This window comes from Papaver somniferum, chromosome 11, assembly GCF_003573695.1.
Source record: "Papaver somniferum cultivar HN1 chromosome 11, ASM357369v1, whole genome shotgun sequence".
NCBI lineage: Eukaryota > Viridiplantae > Streptophyta > Magnoliopsida > Ranunculales > Papaveraceae > Papaver > Papaver somniferum.
In genome coordinates, this window is record NC_039368.1 from 81,227,653 (window position 1) to 81,244,861 (window position 17,209).

Below are 17,209 nucleotides of genomic sequence, written 5' to 3' on the forward strand. Positions count from 1 at the left end.
TTATTTAAATCAATTTCAGTGATTTTAGGACCAGAATCCATGAAACCACCTGAATTAACAACTACTAAACATGAAAGAAATAATTAACTAAGAAGATTTTGAATGATTTTTCACCTGAGATTTAATGAATTTGAACACTGAAAACGAGAAAAAATGAGAAGAAAATTCGCCGAGTTGATCGCCCGAGCTGCAGAGCTCAACTCACCCGAGTCAACTAGATCACTTTTCTTATGTGAGCATACCTTTTTCGGCCTTTTGGCTAAGATCAAGTGTAGTATCTGTTCTTATCAGTTTAATATCAGATATGCTCGTCCATCGGACGACACGTTATTAAATTAATTTTATAATTTTTTTCAGGGTGTTCCCATGACAACAGCTTGCTACTGGGGTTCTCAAGCGAAACATTCTCACGCGTTGGCTCTGCATTGCACTACTGCAATGGCCTGGTGGACGGTGCACCCCACCAAAACTAAGCTAAACATTAGGTACTTGTACTTGTTCCCCATGTTTTAAGGTCTGATTTCAAAACATGTCTATTTAGCATCTCAATGCTAGACATGGCTGTGATTTCAAAACATGTTTGTGTTTGTAAAGAGTTAAACATGTTTGTGTTTGTAACGAGTTGCAACAAATTGAAAGATGAAAATATCTTGCGAGGAGCCCTAACGATTCTCTGTTGGAACAATTTCCCAAATCCGCCTGCAAAAAAATCACAATCACAAACCAAACAAATAAAAATGTTATGGCTGAGTCACGACCAGGTCGCTCTCTTTAAGACGTTTCGCGGCTCTGCCCAAGATTGTGCAAACAGTTCTTCCATGTCACGTCGTCCCCAGAATAAAACTGCCGAGTAAATCTCTTTCACAATCACTCTTGCACTTTGAGAGTATGTGATACTTGTATACTTCTATTCTTGCTCAAAATCAAATATGTAGAAAACAAATGATAACCATTCACTAGTTTTCTTTCTCTCAAAAAATCATTTTCTTTCTTTAAAACTCCATAGACATTAGAGAAGAAACTCTCTCTTGTTTTTCCAACCAAAACTGATTTTTGTACTCAATAATATCAATAATTAATGATACTTAATTACCCCAAACATAACCCCATTAACTTCCCTAAATAAAACGATCAAGGAATTAATAAGAATAAATTTCTTTCATAAAGATAATTATGACTATTAAAATAAGTTTTAATAATAATGAAAAATGGAAATAAAATGTGGTTTTAAATAATATATTTCCAACAATCCTCCACTTATGTTTTTGAAACATTGAGCAAGATATGTATAACAATGTGCATAAGCAAAGGTATCTTTCTATTTTGAACCTTTACATATTGTTAGACTCTCAAAAAATATTACCATAGAGTGAACACAGGTCTTTGAACTCTAGGAGATAAAAAGATTGTCTAACACACACACAACTATACTAGTGTAAAGTCTAAAGTCAGCACAGTACGGCCTTGTGCTTGAATCCTGGTTTAATGAATGATCTAGAGAATTTCCCATATTCTCATAGAAAGCGGCCACACTTTCACATCCATATAGGTGAGTCTATCAAGAATACTCATGTAGCTAAGTATTCCACTCTAAATAGAGATATAGACATCATTAAGAGTTTTAGAAACAAAAACTCAACCTTATCTCGCTTCAGGATATCATGCGCGGGATGAATTCTCAAAATCATGATTCTGTGTTTACATATTATCCGTGACTTAGCCTCATTTGAACCTACATTTTGGGATCTCCATTCATAGGTAGGGATTGCCTTTTGAACCTACTTCAGAAATCTTGAGTTATAGGTTGGCTGTCCATCACAAACAACTATGTTCATATCATTTGTGAATCATTATTCCCTTTGAACCTATTTCTAGGTGGGTATCCATCACAAATGACTCAATTCTCAATGGGCATCAACATCATCCCATAAGATGTACTCACACCTTCTTATTAATCCTTTCGTCAAAGGATCAACGATAACTCTTTTCTGACCATATATAATCCATTCTCATAGCATCAAAATAATATGTTATTCGATCATTGTATATGTCGACTCTACCGTTGTAATTAACAGTTCTCAACTCTTGCAATAGCCGCGGTACTATCGCATTGGATTAATATGTCTGTTCTTTCTCTATCTAGTAGAGGATTGAATCGCTCCATCCCGTAGAGGATTCATCTGAATACATTTCTAATCAGCTTCACAATATCCATAAAGGATTTCTTTAAACATTTTTAGATAATGTATTTCTTGGTTTAAGGTTCTTTTCATACACCTTATAACCTTCTCAAAATTTTACCAATTTTCCATACTAGGATTGGTAAGTTTGAATATAAAACCCCCACTGTGGAAGTAAATATATTACACCCCCACACAAAATCAATGATAATATATATATAGTCGATTGGATCACATAGCAAAGAAACATACCAAGCTATCATACTCATGTCTAGTGCAATCATACACAATCTCAAAAGCACAAGCACTAAAAAAAAAGAGTGGAAACTAGTTTATAGTCAGACTGTATATATTTCTGTCTTTTTTTAATTTCATTTTCTATTTTCATTGAAATGAAAGAGATCCAAAGAAAGAAAAATATTCTTTTCAAAAATATACACCATCTTCACTCAAGTCTTTCATATCAAATAAAAAACTAAGCATGTTCTCAGTTTCATTTTCATTCTATAAGTGAGAATAAAAGTTCAAAAAATCACTTATGCATACAAAACAAAGAGTATTGTGCATTTCACTTCATCAATTCTGAAATCATTCAGATGAATCAAGTAAACAATTTATTTATTTATTTTAAATTGTTTTAAGATTGTTTTCAGAATATAGATGATAATTTATCTAACTTATATGCTTTCTTTTATTGTAGAAACTACACAGTTATCCATACTTGGTTTACATAGATTCTCATCTTTAACTTACATAAAAGTATATATATTTCTACTTATGACTATAACAAATCATACATCATAGAAATAACATCAACAAAACAAGCATGTAAGTTAATTTAGCGACATGAATGCACGTGTCAACAATTTTCTGTTTGCTTTCCTAAAAACAATAGGCTCATGAATTTATCGTTCCAAAGATTAATCTTTTAAATAACAAAGTTACTTTCTATGAGAAGTTATCTTCCAAATTATAAGCAACAAAATGTTCATGACTAAAATTTAGTCTCACTATATATGCTTTTCTAGGTTCATTCTTAGTGAATTACTTGTCACCTTCATTTTTCTAGTTCCTCTAATTTAAATCAAAGTTCATAAAACATAGCGTATAGAACCCCCACTATTTTTGACTCAAACAAGAATTTCAAAACAATATCCAAAGATTCCAAAAAATTGTGAAAAACTAATGAACCAATGATCTAAACCCAAAACGTTTTGCACAATATAGAGCATATAAATTCAAACAATTTCCGTGAAATCAAGATTACCTAATTCACTACTCAAAAATCATATTTGATATCAGGACAAGTTACTCTAAGCATCTTTATAAAATTATCAAATACTTTATTTCATCCAATATCATTGCAAGTTGCGTAAGATTTGAAAATGTACATGCTTTTATGAGTTAGGTAAGATTGCATACATGTTACTCAAAAAATTCGCCAAGTTTATAAGAAAAATATAACATGCTCATATTCATCACTAACTCATTGATTTCTTAAAAGCATGACAAAAAATCATATTTCAAATATTCAAAATTCAATTCATGTTATGATAAAATTATAATATAATATTCAAACATTTTATCTATAATCTATCATTTATAGTAGTGCAATGATCAAATTCAACAAATTTCTAATCTCAATCTTGTTAATAACAATATAGGCGGAAACTAGAATTCTTTCTCATTTCGGAAGTACGAACATCTTTAACAAGATTGTTCTTCTCAAAGTAAGCTTTGAGATCGTACCAATACCGAAAATCCTAGTGACGTGAGTATATCTCAACACCATTTTCTTTCAAACGATTTGGTTCAACTTTTGAACCATAACCTATCAAAACAAACATGGTGTAAAACACCAATATATAACAACCTCTCATCGTATCCACAGTTCACATTAACTTAGCTTGAAGAGCGTTGTTAATAATATTTGATATCCTTGCAATACCGTGCAAGAATAACAAATAAATTCATAATTAATATTACGTTCATTTCTTGATGAGAGTTGATATTTTCAATAGTTTTGACTAGGTTTTTAATTATTTTGGTTTGGGTTCATATAAAATTCCATCTCATAAGTTCCAAACTTATATGAGTCACATGTTTATTGTCATACACAATAATTCTCAATATGTTGTTTCCCTAAAATTTATTCTAAGATTGAACAATCAATTTATTCAACTAAGAATGCCATTATTTGATAACTACAATAACTACAAATAGTTCATTAAACATACCTAAATTTCTTTTAAAGCTCAAATGGTTATAAACCATTGTCCGCTCTTTGCGCATCAACAAACAAATCAGCAAATCCATTGTTGCACGCATCGATTAATCTCCCGCAATTTTTATTTCATTGGAAAATAAAAACTTGCTCAAGTAAGTGAATTTGCACCTGTCACAACCACTTACATGTAAGAATTTGAAACCAGAAATAGGTAATTTATGCACTTACATAATTACTTAAAAATGAATCAAAATATAGTACTCCAAGTTTCTTTTTAGTGTCAAACAAAGATTCAAAGTTATCTAGTTATAAAATCGTACATATATTTACAACTTTCTACTAAGCATATTATCAAACACATATGGTGCGTTTGATTTCTAACAATAATCTTCTTTTTCATTACCATAACAAGAGTATAATGAAACAAAAACCCAAACTTATTTTTGATGTACTTTATTACATTTCTCCAATCTCAAGTATCATGTCTTATATTTTGAACAAACATATACAACGATTTTGAAATCACATATCTGTCAATCTAAATATCCAAAAAGGAAATTTCAAAATGGGTTTTGAAGATAAGTTAATGGTATAAAACTTTCATGTTGCACACAAACCCAAAGTATCAGCACAGAGATCTAAGTTAATCAATACTAAATTTCTAATCGTCAGAAAATTTCAGCAACATTATTCGGTTTAGTAATATACTCTAAAAATGCTTTACGAACTCCAAAAATTCTGAAATTTAACATGAGATATCCTCATGATGTCTTATACACCAGGTAAAAACTTAAAGACCCAATTCCTTTTCGTTAAAGAGATGCACATAAAACTCTACAACCTGTTAAAAACGTTCGTTTATCTTCAACAATATTTTTGAATGCTAAAAATTCATGAAAATGATACCAACCATGTTACAATCCTAGTCCATCGATATTAGACATCAAATTAATTTTAGGTATTAGGTTACCTAGAATCTCAAGCATCAATATAAGATCGTTAAAACAAATTATACTGTTAATTTATTCAATAAACAAAATTAACAATGATATTTATCGCGTTTCAGCAATCGTTTTTCTTATAATCTGTATGGCCGAATAAATCGTCTTAAAATTGTTGGAACAATTGCCGAAATCCGCCTGCAAAACAATCACAATCACAAACCAAACAAATAAAAATGTTATGGCTGAGTCACGGCCAGGTCGCTCTCTTTAAGACGTTTCGCGGCTCTGCCCAAGATTGTGCAAACAGTTCTTCCATGTCGCGAGTCGTCCCCAGAATAAAACAGCCGAGTAAATCTCTTTCACAATCACTCTTGCACTTTGAGAGTATGTGATACTTGTACACTTCTATTCTTGCTCAAAATCAAATCCGTACAAAACAAATGATAACCATTCACTAGTTTTCTTTCTCTCAAAATATCATTTTCTTTCTTTAAAACTCCATAAACATTAGAGAAGAAACTCTCTCTTGTTTTTCCAACCAAAACTGATTTTTGTACTCAATAATATCAATAATTAATGATACTTAATTACCCCAAAAATAACCCCATTAACTTCCTTAAATAAAACGGTCAAGGAATTAATAAGAATAAATTTCTTTCATAAAAATAATTATGACTATTAAAATAAGTTTTAACAATAATGAAAAATGAAAATAAAATTTGATTTTAAATAATATATTTCCAACATTGTCTGAATTCGAAGTTTTAACCAAATGTTCACTTTTATAATCAATTCGAATCGGATGAAAACTGAAATATATTTGGAGTGGGTCATAAAATTCTAGCTACTTGCTAGACTGACCACATAGCATGTCAGATATAATCAATCCGAAATTTCAAAAAACTCTCATATACAAATCTTCTGTTCTTTCTTCATGCAGGACACCGTTCCTTGACAAAAATAATAATTTATACTATGACGGAGTTCATCCGGTACCAATTTGCAAGAATTTGCTTCAGTGGCTCAACTGCATGCACCCCGATTAATAGTCGAAGTTAGCTTTTAAGCTACGGTAATAATGCACTCAGATACTTATATGTACCTAACAGTTTCAGAGTTACTGCTTCATGGAAATTATGATGTAATATATTTTAAGCTCCAAGGTGCATGGAAGCTTCAAATGGAAACTGAAAAAAGCAGTCTTTCAGTGGATTACAATTCGGAAGTTTAAAATCCGAATTGTAAAATCCACTGGAGAACTGATATCTCAAATTGAGCTTGTATGTACTACTTTCGTAGAAAGTCTTTTGCGTGTTCGATAGACGCTGCAATATAAAATGAGCTTTCCAGTCAAGTGAATATATCTACTTTCTGTTAGCGTGTAAATTCTCCGAAAGTTTTATTGATGCATGTAAGCTAGTTCATCTTCTCCACATTCTCTAATAGCAATATTGAGAACTTTGTCATTTGACGAAAAAGGCAAGACATCACAGCATTGCCGTCTCCGCGCTTCCAGCTTAATATGAAGGTCTAGCTTATGTGCGAACACTCGGATTTCTTGCAGTTTCTTAGTCAAGTCCTTCTTTTTGAAGCAGTTCCCAATACCATTGCTCTTGTAAATGCTCTTAATGACAGGATCATTTGTATTCAGATTTGTCGATAAATTTTCCAGAAAGAAAATTGTGGGTCTTTTGCATGGATTACTATCAATTTTTCGAGTATTGAACATGTACAGATCTGTGTTTGATATGTCTTCCCTCCATAGCTTGAACGTATTCCTGACTTGAAGAAGATCCCGAACAAGAACATTACCTTCAAAAATCTGAACAGCGTGACCCCAAGAAATCGATATTGTTCTTGAAAACATGTTGTCGTAGCAAATTGTTTGTTGCACTACTCTATGAGGGTCAGTTGTTGCAGCTTTCAGTAGATGTTCAACTGCTTGATGCGTTGTCTTGTTGGGAAATATAGGGTCAGCTTTATCCAAGTGATGAAGAGATATCAAAGGTGCTAATGGATGCGAGGCCAGTAATCCGAACAGATTACCGCGAAGATCAACCTAGCAAGATAGTTTTAGCCAAGTAGAAATGGAAATCGCATTTCAGGGTTCAGGCAATAATGAATTCAAATAAGACATACCTGATGAAATCCAACTTCATGAGTCAAAGAAACGCCGAGCTCGGCTAAACAAGAGTAAATCCTAGCATCACTTCCATAAAGATGAGGATAGCGATCCAGGCACGAATCCAAAACCTTAGCTAAAACTTTTGCAAGAGAGTAACTTACAGCGAAGCCACCTCCACCATAAGCCATTTCAAATGAAGATAAAACATGGTCATTCTGCACGAACGTTTCCGAAATAGATCCAATATAATACCAAAGCTTGTGATCATACTTGGACAGTGTCTTCACTAGATTCTCAGCGAAGAAGACAGTATCATCGTCACCGAAAACAAACCATCGCACGTTTGAATGGTTTAAATTCACAGTTTCCAGCAAAACTCGTGCTACGCGTATAGCAGATCGATCACCTCCTTTAAAGCTGTACCGGAACCGCGAAGTATCCTCGGACACACATAAAGGAGGAAGAGAAGTAGAATTAGCATCATTCTGCTGCAACGGCGGCATTGCATCGAGAAATACACAGCCTCTCATTTGTTCTGGCTTCCACCATAGACGAACGTATTCCTTCCGGTTTTCCCATGAATTGGAAGCTGAAGCAATTCCAAAAACCACATGATTTATTGTTGTTTCGGAAGAAATTTCAGCATAGTCTGATTTTCTTAACCAAATGTTATCCAATATAGGTGCTTGATTTACTAGTACTGATACAAAAAGATAGACTAAACTAAGACAGGATAAGGCTAAAAAGATGGTTTTAGAACTGCTGATCAACTGGCGAACTACCATTCTTAACTTTAGTTACTTACCCTGGCTCTGACGGCTGGATGGCTGTTTCCGGCACAAAAAAAAGAGAGGAAAGAATACGTTCGACAGGTACACTGGAATTCTCGAAACCGGAACAAATGAGAGGATGTGTATTTCTGAAGGGACTTCTCATTACAGAATTTTTAAGAGGCAGCTGCAAATTTTCTTAAATGTGTATTAACTAGTACTAAGTATTAGGGGACAAGATCCTTCAATCGGGGTAGTCTTTTTTTGGGAGAAGAAATCTCAAACCGACACAATTTCTAACTTGGGAAACGGCGTTAGTCAGGATTAAAATAAATAATAATAATAAAAAAAAAAGTATTAGTTTTTTTATGTTATCATCGTCTCTCTTCTCTAAGAGCGACTGCAATGGTACGACTAAACTCAAAGATCAAAGACCAAAAAAAAAGACTAAATATGAGTTTAATCTGTATTGTGACGTTATGGGAAGAAGACCAAATTTGGTCGCGCGTAAAACAATTTTACGCATGAAGACGGGCGGAAGTATTAGTTACGTTTCATTTCTGCGCTGAATTATAAATTACGTTTCAAACGGGCGTAAATATAAATCACGTCTGTTATCAAGCGTAAATATAAATTACGTTTCGTATGGGGCGGAATCTTAAATTCAGCCCGTTGATCAGACGGATTCCAAATGACCGCTCGAAGAAACGTAAAAATAAATTCCGCCCGAGTTAAACACGGTCACACAGCACGTGTGAGATCAGACGGGCGAACATCTGGTGTCCGCGTGAGGAATTGTACGGACGGACATCTTCTGTCCGCGTGATGAATTTGTCAGGCGTAAAATATTTTTACGCCTGAGACGGGCGTATCCAAAATTTCCGCCCATTATAGGTTTTCATTAACAGACCACATCTCCACTACTAACCTACAACTGTTTCTTCTTCTCTCTTTTCTTCTTCTTCTTCGTATTCTTATTCTTCTCTACTAACAGTACTACCAGTCTACCACTCTACATATCTATTTCTTCTTCTTTCTTCTTCCTATTCTTATTCTTCTCTACTAACAGGACTACTAGTCTACCACTCTACATCTCTACCAAGTCTCCACCACCAATTTTAGTCGAGTGAGACAAGATTTTTAATCAAAATCGATCAATAACTTCATTAAAAAGGTGTGAATCGTAGTTATGGCGTTCTTTTATCATCATATTCTTACTTGATTGTGATAATTTATGTTTGAATTTCACAATTTTAAAAGTTAGGGTTTTGATAGAATTAAAACATTTTTTGGGGGTTTTCCAAAATCAGGGTTAAGAAGATTGATTTTTTTAATGATATGAATTGGGTTTACGTTTAATTTATGTTTTGTCAATTTTTAATTTTTTAATTTGAGTTTTGTTCATATCAGTTTGGGATTTTATGATTCTTACAATAGGTTTAAAGTGGAGATGAAATTCATGGAAGAATGAACACCTTCAGTAAGCGACCCTTCTTCTTTCTTAAGAAGTTGAGGTTGCGGTTGTTTATTGGATTTTGAATGTATTCAATTTTGAATGGATGTGTAGTGGCAGTAATGTTCTTATGGTAGTATGGTTGTGGAATGCTTGTATTCTAAAGTCTGTAATGAATATGCAGTAGATTGATTTCATATGGATTCTAATGAATTTTTTTTTTAAAACTGTTAATTTGGTGTATTGGGAATTAAAAGAGATTTTTGAATCTAAGTGAAATTTTGCAAGCACAATGCTTCAGATTTCACCGGACCTTTGCATTCTAACAACTATGGTACTTCTGCAGACTCATGATAGCATATGAGAATGGGTTGATCGTCCTCTGGGATATTTCTGAAAGTCGGGTTGTCCTTTTTAGAGGCCACAAGGATCTCCAATTGAAGGATGATCAGGTGGTTGAGGAAAATACATCTGAGTTAGAGCAAGAGGAGAAAGAAATAAGCTCTCTATGTTGGGCATCTCTTGATGGATCCATTCTTGCTGTTGGATATGTGGATGGTGATATTTTTCTATGGAACATGTTAAGTGCGTTCTCTATCAAAGGTCCACAAGCTGGGGGATCATTTATTGATGCTGTTAAGCTACAATTATCTTCTGGGAAAAGAAAGATTCCGGTCATTGTCTTACATTGGTCCGCAAATAGTAGATCGAACAATGAGCGTGGAGGGCAATTATTTATCTATGGAGGTGATGACATAGGATCTGAAGAAGTCCTTACTGTACGTTTCAGCTCTGATTCTGGTTTCCGCTCCTTAATCACTTACATATTAGTCGCCATATGTGCTAGTATTAGTTAGTACTTTGTACTTAGTAGCATAAGAAAAATAACACCATAACAGGGCACTGATGCTTCTTTGGTTTGATAATCTTCACACGCGTCCTATGAGCTGTGCTAACTCTTTTATGTTGCTGTTACAGGCCTTGAGTCTTGAATGTTCCTCCGGTAAAATCCAATAAACTGTTAATCAAAAATCTGCTACGCAAACCCGTTTGAGAGGGGCGGAATTTTGGTGTCCGCCCAAGAGAGGCGGAATTTTGGTGTCCGTCTGGCAACGCGCGGAATTCTGCTGTCCGTCTCATCAGGCGTAAATTTATGTTACGCCCGCAACAAACGTAAATTTAAATTCCGCCCCACCAACATACGTAAATTTGGTTTACGCCCGTTAACAAACGCAATTTAAGTTTACGCCTGACAACAAACGGATTTTAAATTTACGCCCGACTATATTAGGATTTGGGATTTGGTCGCGACTAAATATGGTCTGGGTTTTGATCTTTGGTTGGGATTTGATCTTTACTCCGTCCCACTGTGTTACGATCTCATCCCAAATTTTTGGTTATACTCGTCCACTGTGGATGCTCTAATGATATGCAAATTAACCAAGTACCATAACCGCTCACATCAATGATTAAAATTGGTATTAACACTATCTCACACCCAATGTAGTTAATATCGGATATCCGTTTATCTCGGCCGGGACCGATACACTGGTACGATTTTATATCGGGGATATTATCGTTGAAATATCGGTTCTAGATTTAGAGACTATAATTTTATATTAAACATTTCTCCACACATTTTCGGATAAGATATAATAGATAACATCAATTTTATCAAAAAAAAAAAGAGTAATTTTAGTAGACTTGCTTCGAGAGCTACATGCACCTCTACTACCATCCGGAAGACTTTCTTCGCCAAAATTACCCTTAAACTTTATAGAAAACGACCAATACCGTCTCATATCAGGAAATGTAGGAAAATTTCGTATCGACCGATACGGCCGATATTTGACTGAAACGGCCGATATTCGACCGATACGGCCGATATTATCGGACGAATATCGTATCCCCGATATCCTTCTTATCGTATCGTTTTGGGCCGATATCCGAAATATCCCCGATATATCGGCCGGTACGGCCGATATTGACTACATTGCTCACACCAACCACAACTGTTATTAGTATACGCATAAATTAAGAAGAAGAAAGATGAGATGAGATGAGATGAGATGAGATGAGAGGAAAAAACGGGACTGAGTTCCCTTTTCATTTCATTTTCTTCATTCGCTACAGGTACTCAGTACACAAATATATAGATGTCGCACTAGAAGGGGATAAACATTAGCTAAGGGATAACCATCCCTATACAAGTGACACATCAACTACATATGTGTCTTTTTCATGGAGATTTTGCATGGGCCCACATGGTTATGTGGCAATCGATGAGTCATCCACATGCTATGTTACACCATTCGATATTTTGCGTCGTCCTAACTTCGCCAGAAAAATCTAACTGGGACAAAAACTGGCCGAGAGAAAAGAGTACAAGTTTGATAGTTTTAAAACGATGTTGGTTACCGTAGATTTTCTCCCTTCATTAGAATCGTCCAAGAAAACCATTTGGAAAAATATGAACGCGTGCGCCAAGAAAATCTTTTGGGATAAAACCTGAACACTGGAAGCTCACAACAATATTGTCGATGTAGATTTTTTGGCTTCGTGTAGAACTTATCAGGAAAAACCGTGTGCGGTAAAAACCTTAAGAGTAAAGTGTGATAATCCGATCACTGATACCGCCAAAAATTCTATGTATATCCATATCTTAACATGATGTTCACCGTTTTAAGTTGTTATCTCATTAAAAACCTCGTCAGGAAAATCCAGAGGGACAAAACCTGAACATAGTAAAACATGAGCACTCAAAATTGTGATAGATCTGCAAATGTTTCCTCGTTAAAACCTTTCTTGGTAAAACCCATAGGGACAAAAACCAGAACAAAGGAAAAAGAGTACAACATTTCGAACTGCGGATAACATTGGACTCGCATGCCTCATTAAAACCTTGACAAGGAAAACCCAGTGGGACAAAACCTTGACTAAGGAAAACGAGTACACGGCGTAATGTCCAACATTTCCATATCCATAGTCTTATACGACTTTACTTCCCCTGATGAGTAGCCGTCTCAGTTGATCATTTTGTTTGATAACATTGCATAGAGATCGCAGACCATCTTCTAATGTCTTCAGTAGCTTCATCTTTCTTTAAGTGATAAAGTCATCATGATTTCCTTTATGCAACTACTTAATGATCATCTGGTTGTGCCAGCCTTTTATTCTCTACTAGCTTTGTCTGAACAACCATAATTGATTGGAGGAAAACAAGTATCCTCTACTACCAGACTATTAGCTAAGAAAATATTTAGCTACTTTAGCAAACCTGTCAAAAATCAAAACTTAAACAACTTGATTAGCTTTTCTCTGTGGGAGACACTCAGTGATCTTTCATGTAAAAGATAAAGCTTAAAGGTACCACGAAGACGAGGGAGTTCTCTTCGAACCAACGTCTCGATATTAGTGATGGCCAGAGCCAGGCTTACATGTTTACTACAAACCCAATATCAGGTATCTGTAGCATATTTCAGCTAATGTACCATTTGTACATATTTGTACACAAACCACAGAGTAAATTGATCAATGATAAAGTAAGAAATCGAAAGACTGTAATCTTGCTTTTCCAAGATTCTCATCTCGAACTTCTGCTTTAAGCATTTTTGTGCTTTGCAGGACTCTTCAGAAGTTCCAATAAAGTAGATGTTGTATACGTCAAACCTAGTAAGTGCATAGTATATGGGCATTTAAGATGGTTCACATTTCCATGGTTTAATAAGCATTCACTTAGACGATTGACCACTTTCGTCCTTATTGAGCAAATGCACACGACATGGTAATTCTACTGATAGGTGGAAAACCTTCAGGAATGTGTATGCAGTTATCTGTACTTCATACAGATTCGCAATAACCACATCCTTTGATGCATGTCGAGTCCTTAAAATACTTCCAGACAAATACCAAAGAGGTAGTTGCATTCGTACCAGGGAATATGTTACAAAGAAACCCATCTCATGTTTCTGTGAAAGGATTTGTTCCATTAGTTGACTTTTCTTTTCTCAAGATGCGCACTCACCCAACTGTAGCCACTACGGGCTACACTATCGGATGTCGGGATTGCAAATACCCGTCTGTGGCCAAGAGTAGCTCACATTATTGACGGTTCAAAATGCAATTCCAAAACTACGTATTTCAATGAGAAAACTATTATCCTGTTTAGATCTCTCCTTTGAAGTTTAACCAATCATTCTTTTGATGACATTCCTGTGTAGACAGTGGTTCAATACCAGCATCATCTATGGCATCATCATTAGATACTTTGACCGTGTCACCAATAATCATTCTATTAGGATCTAAGATTTCTCTATTACATGCATGCTTTACTGGAATATCCTCATTTTGAAGTTCCACAGCCTTTCCAGAGACGTTTTCCTAATAGGAGAACTAAACTTATAGAAATTAGATTTTCCTTTGATAGTCTCTTTGAGAGAACTATATTTCAATGATTGTGAATGGCTCTTTCTTTCAGGATGTGCAGAATATTTTAAATCAACTAGTCATCCACGTTGTGGTGTGTTTTAAATGACACACTTGTTTCTACACACAGTTTTTCAAAGAAGCAACTTGATTTGCAATTTCCGAAGATATCGAATCTTCTGTACATCATTGATTGATTCAAACACTAAGATGAGGTAGATCTGGTGTACGTTCACGCCATTTTTCAGGAGGTAGAACGGATAATTCACGCCGTTTTTCAGGCGACAACCTTTCCTCCCCAAAACGGTGGAAATACTTTCTCATCAAATTTACAAATCTTGTAGTGGAAACAGTGGAATATAACACGTCTTAAACAAAAGACATGACAATGGTTTCGTGAGTAATAATTTCAAATGCTTTATGAATGAATTAACTAAACCATTCAATGAATGCACAAGAACAATAAAGTACGAACCATAAATGCCCAGAGCATCACTAGAATGATACAACATCAATGACTAAGATTTGCATTCAAATCTATATGAGTATAGATACGTAGTCACTACCTTGTTGATTTGTCGAGTCATTTATGACTACATACCACAGTTCCATCAACATGGTTAGTATTTGTGGAAACTCACTTTCAAGGGGTGGCGCTACATAACAAGCGACCTCAATTAGTTCTCTCACTATGCTTTTATATAAGCATCAAATTTGCAAACCATGCTAAGACCAAAGTCTCAAAAACGTACAAGGGAGAAAACAACACAATATGATTGAGGTCCATACTTTCCAATCTATAAACTCTGTCGATAATTCCTTTGCAAAGGGGATATCTATCCACAAAAATTTCAGTAGTTACTCTGAAAATTATCAACAACCAGTTCATAACCAGTTAATAACAATCTTACATCATTCTCCAGAGTACGAGGATATTGTAATCCATTAGTATCTTTGAGCTTGGTAGGGATCTTCTATCGCCGTGACATAAAAGACACGATACATGCATTTGAAATGCTGTTCATTGTTGCTGATCTCTATCGGTCGTCTTGGCAGGACTGGTACTGATATTGAGATAATGTCTATGATCATAAAATTCGTTTACAGTTTACTGTTAATTTTACATGGAAATGTAAATTCTTAAAATTGTTCCAGCTGGACAGTAAACGAGAGAGGAAACCTGATCAGTTACTTCTCCTGGATTGCGTGTTATTATTGATTTTCTGTACCCAGTTGCTCCCTTAATAGGTATAGTAATGCGGAACTGGATGTCATGTTGATGAGACATACCCGCCTGAGGATTAGGGGGAGAATCGTCGACGATATTGGTTAACTCCAATTGTGTCTCATCTAAATTCTCACACCGAGAAATGCCTGAGGTGTTTGAGACTACTCTGTTGCTAGATTTAGCAAGGGTACGCTTGCTTGATTCTGCATAAATTAAAGTCCTTGCAAGGCATGCCATGGAATCACAACGATCATTTCATCTGGAAAGGGCATAAATGAAAAACCTCTAGTTCGAGGTATGCCAATCTAATCAGATAACGTCCATATTCTCTTTGAGTTATGAGTTGATATATCTCCTGACGAGGAGCATATCCATATAATTTGCGTTGATATCTCTTGGCGATATCTGCATGTTCAATCACTATGCTACCGTCCCGTATTTTTCTACTTCTGGTAGTACGGTGTTCATCAGGTTCTTAAACCCGAGAACTATTATGGTTCCCAAATATATGCCTACCACAATTGCATCTTCCTCATTTGTGGTGTCAAAAATAGACCAATATTTGCATAGGCACAAGTGCAAATTTAATTCACCAAATTCATGATTTTAGGTAATAGCTCAGGAGAAGAGAAGACATGATATTAACTCTAAATATCATTTAAAGAAACGCGGCACTCATTATCGCTCGACTTTTGTATATCTACGAGGCGCAATTAAAATATGCAGCACTCGTTGTTGTTGTCACAACATATAAAAAGTGTAGATTAAGCAATAGCTCTTTAAAGCTCGTCGATGCATATAATAGGCGCATATTATGCACGCCGGAAAGCTAGCAAGGACAAATAAGGACGCAAAATGTGCGACTCTCCTTATTGCTCCCCGCAATATCATATACGGTGCATGTATCTTCTCTAAAATCAATCCAAACTATTTTCCAATCAATGGTGAAATAAGAAAGAAAACATTCAAAATGCAATATATACGATTCTCGTATAATACCGACAAATCTCCAATTTCGTCCATTAAGCTCGACGAAATAATAATTTATCAAAGTTGAAATATGAACACATTCTTTATATCTTAAAAGAAATTGTCTCAATATCGATTTTAGGTCATTTCAAAGACCGTTGATAGAGACAGACTAACCGTGTTAACCCGATGTCCATTTTCCATCTCATTCTAACCTTAGGTAGAACGACTTTGAATTCCGGAAATTATTATAGCAAAAGAAAATTTTGCTATTCCTCAGGATGCAACAATTCCTCGCTCTTCCGATATTAAAACCGTTAACACCATAAACTCACTGGTGTCCCAACAAAGAAGATTTTATTCTCTAAGCTATCCAAAAGGACGCGGAGAAACCTTCCGTTGGTTGGCTAAAGAGGAAAATCGAAAACATCACAAATATGAGTCGTTGCTAATATGTACCTATTTTGAATATCTCTTCGTATACCATATAATTGTGTATGCTCCAAATAGCACGTACAAGACATGATAAAATGTCTAACTTTATCTTTAACAAGTCCTAAACAAAATAGGAAACGAAGTTAGACATAATAAAAATTGTATGCATAAAACTGCTTAACAATAGTTAAATTAAATATGCAAGAGTTGAAGAGAATTATCCTTTTCCCGTATCGTCAGCCTCCACGCTGATTTCCACGGAACAATTCGTGCGGATAACGTTTTATGTTATCATCGTCTCTCTTCTCTAATAATATGCAAATTAACAAAGTATCATAACCGCTCACATCAATGACTAAAATTAGTATTAACACTATCTCACACCAACCACAACTGTTATTAGTATTTGCATAAATTAAGAAGAAGAAAGAAAGATGAGATGAGGGGGGGGGG

At 35.1% G+C, this 17,209-nt stretch overlaps 2 protein-coding genes and 1 pseudogene across 2 annotated transcripts; 2 read left to right on the forward strand and 1 right to left on the reverse strand.

Annotated features, from left to right (window-relative positions):
* The first annotated feature begins 238 nt into the window (after nucleotides 1-238).
* Nucleotides 239-464, forward strand: LOC113325634 (annotated as a pseudogene).
* Nucleotides 465-6,738: 6,274 nt separating this feature from the next.
* On the reverse strand, nucleotides 6,739-8,373 carry LOC113321041. The gene is made up of 2 exons (XM_026568922.1): nucleotides 7,491-8,373; nucleotides 6,739-7,410 (listed from the first exon to the last, which is right to left on the reverse strand). Exons 1-2 carry the CDS (start codon nucleotides 8,259-8,261, stop codon nucleotides 6,751-6,753), a joined length of 1,431 nt encoding a protein of 476 aa, XP_026424707.1. The 5' UTR covers nucleotides 8,262-8,373; the 3' UTR covers nucleotides 6,739-6,750.
* An 811-nt stretch (nucleotides 8,374-9,184) lies between these two features.
* Nucleotides 9,185-10,716, forward strand: LOC113324663. The gene is made up of 3 exons (XM_026572961.1): nucleotides 9,185-9,420; nucleotides 10,046-10,478; nucleotides 10,678-10,716. The coding sequence occupies exons 2-3, from the start codon at nucleotides 10,050-10,052 to the stop codon at nucleotides 10,714-10,716; spliced, it is 468 nt and encodes a 155-aa protein (XP_026428746.1). The 5' UTR covers nucleotides 9,185-9,420; nucleotides 10,046-10,049.
* Nucleotides 10,717-17,209: the final 6,493 nt, after the last annotated feature.